We start from the raw sequence: 15,786 nt of genomic DNA, 5'->3' as shown, positions 1-15,786 counted from the left end.
AACATATCAAGGCTGAGATGAGGGTGATGTTAGGGAAAACACTGCACGTGGGCAACTTGAGTACTGATGAGGTAGTGAAGTTGCTGTGCATCAGGAAATGGGTTCATTCAGAGCCAGATCAAAATCAAATGTACTTTTAGAGGACTGGAGAAGTGGGTGGGGTTGTCCTCTCAGAGAGAGATGGAGACACTGAGGGCAAAGTCACATTGGGACTGCTGGACAGGAATAGAATAGGGAGGGGAAGGGGCATATTGGGCAGGTTTAATAGGGGACCGACAGGCTGCAGTTCAATCAACCTTGGTCCAAGTAGCGTTCCAGGCCCTTCTAAAGTCCACGTGCAAACTTTCACTCTACTGTAAACTCCCTGGACCTGCTTCCTTCCAGTCCCTCTCTAACACACTTTTCAAGGGCTTGTGCTCAAAGAGGACTGCCTCGAAAAGCGTGGGCTATGGACTGTGCCTTCTCGGTAACAGGCAAGACACTGCTTACGCTATATATCAAGTTTGCCACCGTGTAAACGCTAGGCGCGGGAGGTGGTGGCGGGGGACTGTGAACTTGTGTGCGAGTGGGTGTCCCCTGCAACTCCTCCCTAAGCTATCAAGCTCAGGAGTAAATCAATAGATGAACGGGGAAGGCCCCCTCAAGTGGTCTCTCCAAAGACAAACAAGCGATCTGTTGCCTCACCAGTGCCAGGTTCACCAGAAAAAGAGCCTGGGAAGGGAGTGGGGGTAACAAGCTGGTACCTGGGTTAAAGTTACTAGATTCAAGTAAGAGTCCGATTTACAGACAGCTACCCCCATCATCATCATGATCGCTACTAGGCTTCATGACACACACACACACACACACACACGCCGACTTGCACCTGCAAACGCCAGCACAAACTTTTCACACATGCTCACCAGTAAAACAGTGGCATGCCCTTTGACTGGACCAAGTGCTCATGAGCTCTAATACATATTTGCAACATAACCGGAAAGTCATCCTTGCAGGTGAGCATCTCATCATCCCGGAATCACACTCCCAAACACCCAGCTTGACTGACACAAAACAGCACCTCTTCACACAGTCAGTATTTTGGTGACCAGTCAACACCAACTTGCTGCACTTCACAGACATGTCAAGGTTCGGTACAATGAAGTTAGTCAGCCAGTCCATTCACAACAGCGTGTCACTCCGCTACCGGTACCAAAAGAAACCTCGAACAGAGCTTTTCTCTCACCCCAAATTGAGAGGGAAAGAGTACTAGAGAGGGGGGTGTACAGGCCTACAACATGAAGCTATGGTATGGAGGGATGTAATGCACACTCAAGTTGGTCTTTCAATATCTTTGCAAGAGAATGTATCACACCGTGTATTCAGCAAAGCTGTTGACAAAATAAATGGGTCCTTGTCACATGCAGTCAAATGTTTATAATATGGTTCAGAATGCTAAACCACAATAAATGACATTGACCAATTCAACATTGACCATTGAAATCATCTATGCAACTTGGAAATACAGCATTTACTGAGAATCATCCATTTTAATGCTCCAAATGTATGAGGACATGCAACACTTCAATAAAGAATCATGACTCAGTAGCTTAGAGACAATGTCAAACTGCACCCAACCTTTCACCTAAAAACCAACGAGGGAATGATTTTTCTGGTTAGGGTTAACAAACATGATGGACGTGGATTATGGATACATTCATTAAGATCAAAATACATCAAATTATGACGTGTACAAATCATAACGACATATGCATTAACGTGTAATAACGGTTTCACTTCAGTGCAGTGGTAACAGTAAGAGAATGAAGCCAACATGGTAAGGAAAGAGGAAAGTGAATCCATTTTGAACCGGCATTTCTACTTCAGCACCACAGCAAGGGGCTTGCTCATAATGCTACATGGAAAGGGTGTCGGCACCGAGATTTATCCAGGGTATGACTTTGCAACAAAGGTTATTCAAAATATTCACCAACAAATACACAATAACAGACTGCTTTTCACAGTCTTAGGTGGCAATTTCATCAGAAACTGCATGTCACTCCCAATTCACACGCGTGTGAACGTATGAAGATCCAAGGGTTGTAATGTCATCCTTCATACCGAAATCAAAATATATATATAATTATGACATTCTTTAATGTATCAGTTTTTCCTGAATCACCAACCACAGCCTTCATCAGAGATTACAATACCCTTCCACGCTGTCTTGCTGTGAATTCTAAAATGCAGTTTGCAGCAGTGCAGTGGCTTTTGGACATTCTTTAAAATATTTGCATTAGCTAGTTAAAGGAAACACTGCAGATAAAATTAGGCAGGAGTGATTTAGAATATGGCATCCATCATTTCTCAATTTTACCACAAGTAGGAACAGTGGCTGTGTGATGCATTGAAAAGGGAGGATATCCCAGTCATACATCAAATCGTAATAAGTCCATGATGATGCATATTAATGGACAGCTTACATGGCCAACACTGCCCATACAAAATATTAAGACTACTGGGCAGGGTGACTTTTGATAATCCTACTTCATTCCTACTGAGAATGTGATTTCTAAAAGATGGAAAAGGATAGTCTGAACTAGCCTCGGATACATTGTAGCTGTCTATGGCAGTTTTCCATCATGGCGAATCACAACCAACTACATTGCAAGGCATCACTACGGGGGAAATGTAGCTACTTTCTCAATTGTCCACAAAGTGTACGAATCGATAAATAATGTTACAAGCCAAATGAATGTCCTGTACAATTAACTAGAACCATAGCGATTGAAATGGCATATTGATGCTGAAGGTTGGAGGACATGGGAGGGTACGGAAGGTGCTGTTTGTATGGATGTCAGTTTATCATCATGGTCTTCTTCAAACACATGACGACTGATGACAAAAAAGGGCATCTTCACAACAAATGAGTTAAAACCCAGTGAGTGAATAAACCAAGCTTCTCTTACCTCAGGCGGTGGTTCGTTTCCAGCTTCCCGGAGCAGCCATTATCAGTATTCCCTCTCTCCCTCCGTCCTAGCCTCCACCACAGGTACCGGGCAGAATAAGAACCGGTAAACCAATCCCCCCCCACCCCCAAACTGTCACCCCTCTGATGGGTGAGATATCCTAACAACGAGAGGGTAGTCCCGTTTTTTGCAATAAATCCCCGTCAAAACTCGGGTCTTCAGTGAGTTTAGTCTCCAAAACGCAGTCCAGCAAGAGCGCAGGATGAAACCGGAGGTTCGGCGCGGTCCGCCCAGCGCAGCGCAAGCTAGTTAATTGAGCAGTTCACAGGTAACAGATGTGGTACCGCTTGGGTAGCATGGCGATGGCTAGATTGTCATCCAAAATATACATTATCTCCCCGTTGATTCTTTCGTGGCCGCTGTTTCACTTAAGAAACCATGTAACGTTAGCAAACGGGTAACGTTGGGTTTATCGTAGCTGCTGAGTCTGGGAGGCTAGCTAACGTTAGCTGGCTAACTAACTAGCTAGCTTTCACTGTAACTGTTAGTACTAATATCCAACTACGTGTTGCATGTTGTGGTGAACGGGGGGTGAGTATTGTTTAAATAAAAAATAAACGATTAAAATAAAATTGGGGTATTTGTTGCACCGCTATAACTAGCGATGTGCATTCGCAAGGGACCCCCCCTCTCTGCCCGTTAATCTCGATCACACCACAGACAGCTTTAGCTATCGCTTAGACCAGGGTCTACACGAAAAGCGCGCCCTCGACACGAAGCTCGTTCCCGCCTGTTTGAGTTGCATTCCCCCTACAAAATGGCCGCCAAAATAAACCTGCGACAGTCAAACTATCTACTACCCTTGGTGTGAAATTAAACAGCACATGGATAGCCTGTTCATAATCTAACGCAGCGGTAATACATGTTTATGTAAACTGCCTCGGCATTTAAAAGGGCAACATTAGGTTTTAGGGTGAGTTAACCAACCAAGCCAACGTTGCTAGCAAGCCGTAACATAGCTAGCAAGCACGCACGTGCATGTTTCCTGAACAGTAAACCTTGACGTTATCACCAATACGGTTAGCACCTTAGCGAATTAACTAGCTAAATGAGTACATTTAGATTCACGGGCATGCTGTTAGATATATTTAGCTATTTAAATGGTCGTAATACTGGTAAATGAGAAATAGCACTTAGAATGTTTCAATTGTGCTTGAAACTTAAGTGTTTGTTAACAAATTTTCTGAGGGACTATCATACTACCAGCACCTAACTAGTTAACATCAGTGAATCATATCCCATCAACCAAGCACCAATCATGTTCAAATTACCCGCCTCATTCGCGCGTTGACGAAAACCACTGACCAATCTGTATGGTCGTTCACTCACTTAAAATGGCGGCGGTCACCACTGGGATGAAAATGGTCTTTTGTCGCACGAGCTGACACAATCGGTGTGTAGGTTGTTTTAATACTATAGCAGCTAGTCACCGCTTTCAGAAACCGTCATTTGGTAACGGTGAATACAATTTCGTCATTACTCAAAAGCGACGTCCACACGAAGTTAACCTATAGCAAACTACACAAAACAAAAAATAAACGCTACATGCAACAATTTTACCGAGTTAATAAATGATTTCAGACCGAATCTATGGATTTCACATGACTGCGCAGCCCGTAGGCAACGGGAGCCAGGCCTAGCTAATCAGAATGCGTTTCCCCAACAAAAGGCCTTTATTACAGACAAATGCTCCTCAGCACCCTGCTCCTCCCCTCAGCCATCCCGCAGGTGAAGCAGCCAGATGTGGAGATCCTGGGTACACTTGGTCGGCGACTGTGAGGCAAGACATACCGCTAAATTCTCTTTAAAAAATGTGTTGTGGCTTATGGTAGAGAAATCACCATTCAATACCCTGGCAACAGCTCTGGTGGACATTCCTGTAGTCAGCATGCCAATTGCGAACTCCCTCAACTTGCACTTATATTTTTGTTCGGCATAGTTCTGAGCGACCATAACTTATGTCATGATAACACATTGTTCCTCTGACCAGGTCTTAAAGTGCAGAACTAAATAAAATATACAATCACATACTGTTTTAATAAAAATATCAAAGAGAAACATACACATAGGTAAGCCATAGTCTTGTTTTAACATCAAGGAAAAACAATTGTCTTTGACTTCAACGATAAACAGAAATAGTTGCTCTTTAAAAGCATAAGATTACAAATGTGAATATTAAACAAAAAAAACAAAAAAGTTAAATCAACATATCAGGCTTTCCCTCTGTACAGTACATGGCACCACAGAGTTAATTAGCGAAGTGATCCCCCCCCAACACAAAAAAACAGACAAGCAACCTTCCGAGCTCTGGAGACAGGAATACTAAAATGGTCAGTTCGGATATGGGTGTAAGCATGTGGGGGTCCAATCAGTACCCCGGTGCTGAGCAACCCCCCCCCCCCCCACGGCAGGTGGGTCCACAGAAAAAGTCACTATGCCACAGCTGCTAAGGGCCAGTTCACTTCTTATTCTTGGGGGCAGGTCTGTAAGAAGGAATATTTGATACATTCTTATTACAAAGACAAAATACATTCTGCAGGGTAAAAGACTGTAAATTAATTGTGCCAAAACTCAGATTTATAGATATGAATTTATGCAACAAATCCAGGCAAAATAGTTAAATATAATACATCAGGGGTCGTGTTAGAATTCAGAGACCTGAATTTACAAAATGTAGACGATAAACAAAAATCTACATTTTAAACCATTTCACCTGCATTTTATAATTAAAGCAAGTATTTTTATTTTTTTTGCTTCAAAAGTGACCAGGAGCGTGCAACTAGTTTTCCATCACAGAAAATACATTAGTGCAACACATTCAGCACAAAATCACTTCATTCATCAGAGGTGCAATGCTATTTAGCTAGTAGCCACACAATTAAATGTGCGTACAACGAAAAAGCAAGGTATTTTTTTGCAATGTTTATCATAGAAATAATGTAGCCAGCTACATTTCCTAAGGTTTTGCTTGAAGTTTAGAACGCTGTCTGAATATGTACCGTTCGTCATCCGAGTGGAAAAGTGCAACTGAAGCAAAATTAGTGTTAGCAGAAAATTGCAAGCAGCAGCATTTTAGATCTGCGTTTATAAAACGCAGCAAGATTATTATTATGCATATTGTTTTTTCCATTAATGTGACCCATGTACATTTATAAACAAGCATTTCCTCACCTGTAGATTCCTACTACGATGGCGTGATCTCTCTCATAAGGCTCCAGTGTCAGCTGCTCCTGGGGCTTCATGTTTTCTGAGCCCATCTTCTTCACCTCCGCAGCAAACACAGCCTCCGGTGCTGCCGTTGAGTCAATGCAGTTTGCCTGGAGGGAGACGGGACAAACGTACTTTAAACCCACTGCACCTGAAGCACTGGCCCTCAGTAACAGTAATCTAAGTTGCTCCTAAAATCAAAAGCTTTGCAGCTCAATGCAGAATGTTCAACGTCAAATATCTTAGTTTGCCTGCTTAATTAAGAATAGTATTCCAGAAGATGGCACCACTAACCCTGAATAACACAGCCTTTTGCACAGTCTCAATGTTTTACCTTGATAGAGATGACAAAGTGCCCTCCATTCTTGAGGAAGTTGTGAGCGTTGAGTGCAACAATTCTGGTCTGATCAGGCTGGGCCACATCAGCGAAGATGACATCTACCATGCCTGCACAGAGGGTACAGCCAGAGTTAGTAAAACATACATAAACCACCACAGTATTTTGGCATCAGTGTATGATTTTGATGACTTACCAACAAGCATGCGGTATTTGTGTGGATGCCGGGCGTCCTCAATGATGGGAATTATATTGGTTCTCTTTTTGGCAACATTGAGCAGATCACGCCCTGACCTGTGAGAGAACTCCACAGCATACACAAGACCCTCCTGCAAAACAGAGGAAAAGTTCTTACATGTACAGGGGTCAAAGGAATGAAGGTCCACACTTCATTGTGATAGTTAATTGTTCTAAACAAGACCATTATCGAGTAGCCCAACTAAACCAATGAGTTCTGATTATGTGTGTGTGTGGGGGGGGGGGGGGATATACTCACAGGTCCAACGATGTCTGACACGTGGGACACTGTTGTCCCTGATGCAGCTCCCAGGTACATGACCTTCGAGCCAGGTTTGATGTGGATCTGGTCAACCCCTCCCAAGATGGCTGCTGCCAGCTTTGACCGGAAAGGGTTCCACGCTCTGTACTCAATCTTCGTCTCTCCTTCCTCGACATTCATCCTTTTTTCTCCATACACAGACTCTCCAATTACCATGTTCTTTGTCACCAGGGCATCCTCCTTACCACGGCAGATGAACACACCTGAAGGCGGAAAAAAAGAGACGTGTGAAATTACAACACTCCAATATATTGGGAACATTACAGTTAAGAAGAAATTGTGTAGAGTGGGTGCTGCTGAACTATAAACAAAAGTGCAACTACAGGCCTCTGCTGGAGACAGCTTGTATTGCACAGCTCCCCAACTTTTCCACTCACCTTCATGTCTATGAGGCTCCACTGTGACTTTCCTGCCCGCGCTGAAGCCCCCACGTCCACCTCTACCCCTGGGGGTGCCACGACCACCTCCACGGCCTCTGAAGCCACCCTCGCCACTTGGAGACCTAAATCCACCTCCTGTAACAGGGAAATAACACTTAATGTCCAGTTCTTGTCCAAATTAACCACTTGTGGAAAACAACTTTCATCCATGGCATCAAACCTAAAAACCTGTCAAATAAAATCTAACTATGTTTGACTTACCACCACCTCTGCCCCTGAATCCTCCCCGTCCGCCTCTATCTCCAAAACCTCCCCGCCCGCCTCGATCTCCAAAACCTCCCCGTCCACCACCTCTGTCTCCAAAGCTCCCTCTTCCTCGGAAGCCTCCTCGATCACCACCCCGAGGGCTGAATCCTAAAAGGAAGATGAAAGATTGTGAAAAATGGAGATTAACATTCAAATGTGTATGGCACATGACATGTTAACAGGGCATGGTGCAAACAAATGCATGAGAGATGCTTCAGATTTATGGTGCATGTTACAGTAACATTCAAATGTCTATGGCACATTACATGTTGCCAGGACCTGGTGCAAACAAATAAGAGATGCTTCAGATTTATGGTGCATGTTACAGTATAGATTACTTATAGAATCATAGATCCCAACAACTAATGCATGCCTATTTGTCTTACAGCCATGATAACTTAACTAAATACAGGTTGATTTCACCATCTGTGATGAATTGATACTTTAATAGCGGATTAAAGGGGTACAACAAAGAACTTGGAAATGGAACAGGACATTCAATATTTTTGTATGTCTCGGTGTTAGTTTACCATCTAACTAGAATACTGTATTTGAGATCGAGTGGTAAACCAAAGATAATGGGTAAACAGCATGACATGGGCGGCCATGAATCTAGCGAATGCAATGGGTTAGTTAATGACCTGGTTACCAATGCTAGCATGTTGAGAGTATATGAGCCAATAACGTAAAAAAAATATTTCGCTAGGCACTCAAACCCAAACCACGTTCAGGCAATATAACTAGAATACGTATGTTATGTGCGAACAACAACTAACGTTACCTAGATTGCTTGCTAGCTACTTAGCTAACGCTAGTGCGTATGAACACGTGTTTAATTTTAGTGCCATGCGGGCTTCACCATTGCGGAAAATGTGCATTAAATCACAGCAGATGCAAATACAGTCCAAACACTTTAATATGAATGATCATTAGGTGAAATTGAACACACACGTCCTACTTGAAACTGTATCGTTAGCTATATGCACCATTTACTTTTTGTCCAAGTTGTGTAAGAGAAACCATGGCTAACGTTACTGCTCGCAACACCAGGCCGGAATATTAAACAACTTCACAATAATATTTGGGCTTCATAATTGTTAGACTTTGACCGGCATTTCGATTATGTATCCTCGTTTACTCAATTGATAAAATAACTTACCTGGTGTCATATTTGGTCGATTGCTGTGTTCTCAATCTAAAACAGCTCGAATTTGCTTTACCGGTTTTCTCTTCTACCTTCTTCTTGTGAAGACTCAGAAACTACGTAATAAAGTGGTCATCAGATTCCTCCTTCCCATGATACACCACGGTCTGGACGCTTGGGATTTTGTCGCCATCTAGCTTGGACGTCCATAAGTACACTCCAGTTGTTTTTGCTCATCTTTATCAATTGTGTCAATAATGTCGGACTTTCTTGTCTTGAGCCCAATACTGTAGAGGTAAAAAATACTGCCTAAAGTCAGTCCTGACGGATCATAAAGTCATATGGCTGACTAAGAATGTGCAGTAATGATGATAAGAAATACTCTGGTGGTTATTGGAAATTGAATAACTGCATGATGATTTAAAACATCTGTTTAATGGAAATGTAACTACCTCTAATGCAGAATATAGGAAATATTGGGAACTGCTGAAATTTAAAATCCACTCAGCCTGTATTACTTATGGAAAATTGCTTGGTTTAAGGCGATGTGAGGTAGCTGAGCTCTATAAGAAGCTTGATCTTAATGAGAAAGCTCAATTGAAGGAGTCACAATTTACACAATTCTCAATACCGTAAGTCACAATTTTATCTTTGATTGTCTTAAGCATTTGAAGTTTGGTCATTTTTTTGTTGGTGCTATTAGAACTCTGTATAATGGTGGCAATAGCTGTATCAAACTGCCATGGAACATCCTCAATGTTTAACATTTACAAAGGAATATGACAAAGTTGTCCAATCTCACTTTTTTTATTAGTATCTCAAACATTCTGCTCATTAGTTTATCAAAGTCTATTTGAAGGCATGACACTCTAGGTCAGAGAGATCAAGATATGGGGATATCTTGATCTCTCTGACCTAGAATGTCATGCCTTCAATTCTAGGTCAGAGAGATCAAGATATCCCCAACTGGCAGATGACACCTCACTTTTGTTTGAAAAATGTGTCACAAGCTAGATTAGCATTGGATATTGTGAAGCAGTTCTCCAAAATGTAAATAATCCGGGTGGTTATTTGATTAGTTGTTCAGCAGTTTTATGGCTTAGGGGTAGAAGCTGTTAAGGAGCCTTTTGTTCCTAGACTTGGCGCTCTGGTACTGCTTGCCGTGCGGTAGCAGAGAGAACAGTCTAGAACAGTGACTGGAGCCTGACAATTGTTTGGGCCTCTCTGACACCGCCTAGTATATAGGTGGATGTCAGGAAGCTTGGCCCCAGTGATGTACTGGGCCGTACGCACTACCCTCTGTAGCACCTTACGGTCAGATGCCGAGCAGTTGCCATACCAGGCGGGGATGCAACTGGTCAGGATGCTCTCGATGGTGCAGCTGTAGAACCTTGAGGATCTGGGGACCCGTACCAAATCATTTCAGTGTCCTGATATGGAAAGGGTATTGCTGTGCCCTCTTCACAGCTGTCTTGGTGATGTGGACACCAAGGAACTTGAAACTCTTGACCCGCTCCACTTCAGTTACGTCGATATTAATGGCGACCTGTTCGGCCCTCCTTTTCCTATAATCCACAAACAGCTCCTTTGTCTTGCTCACATTGAGAGAGAGGTTGTTTGGTATTATATATTTTGAAATGTGAGAAGTTTGTTCTGAAAGGAGCTGTCAATCCAGCAGATTGTAACATCACTGAAAAAGATACTGTAACCTACCTAGGTGTAAAGATCACCAAAAATCTTAAGGCTGTGAATGAGCTTAATATCACGTTTCAGGACAAGACACAGGCAAAACGATAGGTCAAGGGCAGGCAGAGGTCAGTAATCCAGATCAAAGTCCATGAGGTACAGAATGGCTGTCTCAGGGTCAGGGCAGCCAGAGGTCAATAATCCAGGGTGGTGTGACAAGGTACAGAACAGCAGGCAGGCTCAGGGCAGGCAGAATGGTCAAAACCGGGAAAACAGGAACTAGAAAAAGACAGGAGCAAGGGAAAACCGTTGGTAGACTTGACAAACAAAACGAACTGGCAACAGACAAACAGAGAACACAGGTATGAATACACTGGGGATAATGGGGAACATGGGTGACACCTGGAGGGGGTTGGAGACAAGCACAAAGACAGGTGAAACAGATCAGAAACACTTAATTTGAATCCTGTAACTGAATCTATCAAAATAAATTATCCTCATGGTTAGGGAGGGATTTAAATATTCAAGGGAGGGTGCTTTAATCCAAAACTGAGGGGCTATCTCGTTCATCCTATATTTTTTCCCAAATCCACCTTAGATAAGCGATTGTACAACTTAATTTGGAAAAGTGGGATAAAATCTTTACTTCAGAATAATGCATATTTTGGATATATGCATATATCATCTCCTATTGTAAGTGATACACAGGTGAATGGCATTGGTTTACTAGATAAGAAATTCAGCAATCGTTTATTAAGGGATATTTTCTACAGGAATTCTATTCCTTCTGCTATATTTTGTTGGGCTTCATCGTTTGATGTAAACTGGCGCCGTGCTTGGCTCACTCCACACAAATTGGTTTCAACTGAAATGGGTCTTCCGCATTTAACCCAACCCCTCTGAATCGACATCCACGTCCCCGGGGAACAGTGGGTTAACTGCCTTGCTCAGGGGCAGAATGATAGATTTTTACCTTGTCAGCTCGGGGATTCCATCCAGCAACCTACTGGCGCAATGCTCAAACCACTAGGCTACCTTCGCCCCTCAAAAGGAGATCTCCTTTAAGATTGTCCATAGATTTTACCTGTGTAATAGCTTGATTTCTAAATATATACCTGATGCTACCAGTGAATGCAGTTTTTGTGAACTAAAAACTGAATCTATTGAACACTTATTTTGTAATTGTTTACATAGTGAGGTGTTCTGTACTGATGTGAAACTATGTCTTGGCAACAAAATGCATATAACCATTGAAATATCTAAATTTGACATTATTTTACTACACTGATTCCACAATTGAATGCCAGTATGTCATAAATCTCTTTATTTTACGAGGAACATTTTTCATACACAAATCAAAATGTATTAAGAAAAATGCCCTTAAAAATGTTTTAAATCTGATTTGGAAAACTATTTAGAATCATTAAAATGAATGCAAAACAAAATGTCTAAAAAATAATTGTATTCGCTACATGTCTGTATTTTATTTGGTATAATGTGGATTTGTATTATACAAAAATAAAAAAAATCCCTCTTCCTTATTCTTCTTTTTTTGTCCCTCTGGCTTTTCTGTCTTTTGTGTTTTGCACGTTACTGTTTAATAATAATAATAATATATATATATATATATATATATATATATATACAAATTCGGACCCCACTATATAAGCGGCATGTATTCATGGATGCCAAGGGAAGCCAGGCTTCCCCCAAAATTTAACCAAGGAAAAAAAGTAAGAAAACATAAAATAGTGTATCCTGGCGCAGCTAAAAAAAAAAAGTGTCAAGGGAAGCCAGCTTGGATTTTAGTGTCACACCAATCAAATCGCATTGAGAGCATAGAGTGCATTCGGAAAGTATTCAGACCTATTGACTTTTTCCACATTTGGTTACGTTACAGCCTTATTCTAAAATTTATTAAATAATTTTTTCCCTCATCAATCTTCACACAATACCCCATAATGACAAAGCGAAAACACGTTTTTAGAAATACAATAGAGTTCAGTACAGTAGTGTGCTCTACTTTGCTGTACTGTAATGTCCAAACTTACGAAGCATAGACATCTATGATTGTTTCAGATTTGGTCTGGTCCGGACAAAACATATGTGGCCTTGTTCAGGGGCGGAGCTCATTACAATAATATGCAAAAGTAGGATATTGCTTATTTCTACCTTTTTGTGTATTTATTCAGGATACAGTGCCTTGCAAAGCTATTCAACCCCCTTGGCGTTTTTCCTATTTTGTTGCATTACAACCTGTAATTTAAATAGATTTTTATGTGGATTTCATGTAATGGACATAAACAAAATAGTCCAAATTGGTGAAGTGAAAAAAATAAATAAACTTGTTTAAAAAAAATGGAAAAGTGGTGCATGCATATGTATTCTTTGCTATGAAGCCCCTAAATAAGATCTGGTGCAACCAATTACCTTCTGAAGTCACATAATTAGTTAAATAAAGTCCACCTGTGTGCAATCTAAGTGTCACATGATCTGTCACATGATCTCAGCTGTTCTGCATGGCCACAGAAGCAAGGGGCACCACCAAGCAAGCGGCATCACCAAGCAAGCGGCACCACCAAGCAAACGGCACCATGAAGACCAAGGAGCTCTCCAAACAGGTCAGGGACAAAGTTGTGGAGAAGAACAGATCAGGGTTGGGTTCTAAAAAAATATCAGAAACTTTGAACATCACACGGAGCACCATTAAATCCATTATTTTAAAAAATTGAAAGAATATGGCACCTGCCAAGAGAGGGAAACTATTTAGAATCATTAAAATGAATACAAAACAAATTGTCAAAAAAATTATTGTATTCGCTACATGTCTGTATTTGATATGGTATAATGTGGATATAACCAAAATTCACGGAAAGGAGGGCATTAATCAGAGAGGCAACAAAGGGACCAAAAATAAACCTGAAGGAGCTGCAAAGCTCCACAGCGAAGATTGGAGTATCTGTCCATAAGACCACTTTAAGCAGTACACTCCACAGAGCTGGGCTTTACAGAAGAGTGGCCAGAAAAAAGACATTGTGAAAGAAAAAAAATAAGCAAACACGTTTGGTGTTCGCCAAAAGGCATGTGGGATACTCCCCAAACATATGGAAGAAGGGACTCTGGTCAGATGAGACTAAAATTGAGGTTTTTGGCCATCAAGGAAAATGCTATGTCTGGCGCAAACCCAACACCTCTCATCACCCCGAGAACACCACAGTGAAGCATGGTGGTGGCAGCATCATGCTGTGGGGATGTTTTTCATCAACAGGGACTGGGAAACTGGTCAGAATTGAAGGAATGATGGATGGCACTAAATACAGGGAAATTCTTGAGGGAAACCTGTTTCAGTCTTCCAGAGATTTGAGACTGAGACGGAGGTTCACCTTCCAGCAGGACAATGACCCTAAGTATACAACTAAAGCAACACTCGAGTGGTTTAATGGGAAACATTTAAATGTCTTGGAGTGGCCTAGTCAAAGCCCAGACCTCAATCCAATTGAGAATCTGTGGTATGACTTAAAGATTGCTGTACACCAGCGGAACCCATCTAATTTGATGGAGCTGGAGCAGTTTTGCCTTGAAGAATGGGCAAAAATCGCAGTGGCTAGATGTGCCAAGCATATAGAGACATACCCCAAGAGACTTGCAGCTGTAATTGCTGCAAAAGGTGTCCCTACAAAGTATTGACTTTGGGGGGGGTGAAGAGTTATGCACGCTCAAGTTTTCAGTTTTTTTGTCTTATTACTTTTTTTTTTCACAACAAAAACTATTTTGCATCTTCAAAGTGGTAGGCATGTTGTGTAAATGAAATGATACAAACCCCCCAAAAATCATTTTTTCCCCCATGTTGTAAGGCAACAAAATAGGAAAAATGCCAATGGGGGTGAATACTTTCGCAAGCCACTGTACATCACCATGCAGGGGTCGCGTTAACGCTGGAAAAAAATACAAAACTCATAAGAAATATCTTGCTGCGTTTTATAAACGCAGATCTAAAATGCTTCTTATTGTAATTTTTGCTTAGCATCAGACTAATATGTTGATTCAGATGCACTTCTCCACTTGGATGAGAATTCACGAAAGGGCATTCTGTCAGCAGACAACGCTCTAACTGGTATGAAGATACTTTTCTCAGTGTAGCCTACTTTTCTACAGTAAAATGCTAGATTAACTTCAAACAAAACATTAGGAAATGTAGCTGGCTACATTCTTTCTATGATAAGCATTAGAAATATTATGGCCATGGATAGGTTTTGCAACATTTTTTTTTATTCTAAGCTCATATTCTGTTACGAAACTTTGCATCTGCACAGTTCTTCCAGTAAATGTGTTTTTGTGAAATTAATTTTGTTATGTTACAGCCTTGACAAAGCGAAAACAGGTTTTTAGACATTTTTTCTAATTTATAAAAAATTAAAAAACAGATACCTTATTTACATAAGTATTCAGACTTTTTGCTATGAGACTCGAAATTGAGCTCAGGTACATCCTGTTTCCATTGATCATCCTTGAGATGTTTCTAAAACTTGATTGGAGTCCACCTGTGGGAAATTTTATTGATTTGGAAAGGCACACACCTGTCTATATAAGGTCCCACAGTTGACAGTGCATGTCAGAGCAAAAACCAAGCCATGAGGTTGATGAAATTGTCCGTAGAGGCTTGTGTCCAGGCACAGATCTGGGGAGGGGTATCAAAAACTTTCTGCAGCATTGTAGGTCCCCAAGAACACAGTGGCCTCCATCATTCTTAAATGGAAGAAGTTTGGAACCACCAAGACTCTTCCTAGAGCTGGCCGCACGGCCAAACTGAGCAATCGGGGGAGAAGGGCCTTGGTCAGGGAGCTGACCAAGAACCAGATGGTCACTCTGACAGAGTCCCAGAGTTCCTCTGTGGACATGGGAGAACCTTCCAGAAGAACAACCGTCTCTGCAGCACTCCACCAATCAGGCCTTTATGGTAGAGTGGCCAGACGGAAGCCACTCCGAAGTAAAAGGAACATGACAGCCCGCTTGGAGTTTGCCAAAAGGCACCTAAAGGACTCTCAGACCATGAGAAACAAGATTCTGATTAAACCAAAATTGAACTCTTTGGCCTGAATGCCAAGTGTCACTTCTGGAGGAAACCTGGCACCATCGCTACGGTGAAGAATGGTGGTGGCAGC

At 41.7% G+C, this 15,786-nt stretch overlaps 2 protein-coding genes across 2 annotated transcripts in view; both read right to left on the bottom strand.

Moving 5' to 3' along the window:
* Positions 1 to 3,738, bottom strand: part of LOC129857311 (dual specificity tyrosine-phosphorylation-regulated kinase 1B-like) — an 82,709-nt gene extending 78,971 nt beyond the window's left edge. The window contains exon 1 of the mRNA XM_055925433.1: positions 2,946 to 3,738. The gene's annotated coding sequence lies outside the window, so the exon portion shown is untranslated. The remainder of the gene's footprint in view (positions 1 to 2,945) is intronic.
* A 1,285-nt stretch (positions 3,739 to 5,023) lies between these two features.
* LOC129857314 (rRNA 2'-O-methyltransferase fibrillarin-like) lies at positions 5,024 to 9,063 on the bottom strand. Its single transcript, XM_055925435.1, has 8 exons — positions 8,954 to 9,063; positions 7,750 to 7,902; positions 7,486 to 7,623; positions 7,046 to 7,311; positions 6,746 to 6,878; positions 6,547 to 6,659; positions 6,177 to 6,322; positions 5,024 to 5,488 (listed from the first exon to the last, which is right to left on the bottom strand). Exons 1-8 carry the CDS (start codon positions 8,961 to 8,963, stop codon positions 5,464 to 5,466), a joined length of 984 nt encoding a protein of 327 aa, XP_055781410.1. The 5' UTR covers positions 8,964 to 9,063; the 3' UTR covers positions 5,024 to 5,463.
* Positions 9,064 to 15,786: the final 6,723 nt, after the last annotated feature.

The sequence above is a fragment of the Salvelinus fontinalis genome, chromosome 6 (assembly GCF_029448725.1).
Source record: "Salvelinus fontinalis isolate EN_2023a chromosome 6, ASM2944872v1, whole genome shotgun sequence".
Classification (NCBI taxonomy): domain Eukaryota; kingdom Metazoa; phylum Chordata; class Actinopteri; order Salmoniformes; family Salmonidae; genus Salvelinus; species Salvelinus fontinalis.
Note: the sequence above shows the minus strand (reverse complement) of the source record. Positions and strands in the feature narration are given on the sequence as shown.

Excerpts from the sequence above, each read along its gene's own strand:
- LOC129857314 (XM_055925435.1), bottom strand. Across the intron at positions 6,323-6,546 it reads ACTTTGTCATCTCTATCAAG|GCAAACTGCATTGACTCAAC; the intron begins GTAAAACATTGA and ends GTCTCCCTCCAG. Across the intron at positions 5,489-6,176 it reads ATCGTAGTAGGAATCTACAG|ACCTGCCCCCAAGAATAAGA; the intron begins GTGAGGAAATGC and ends TCCTTCTTACAG.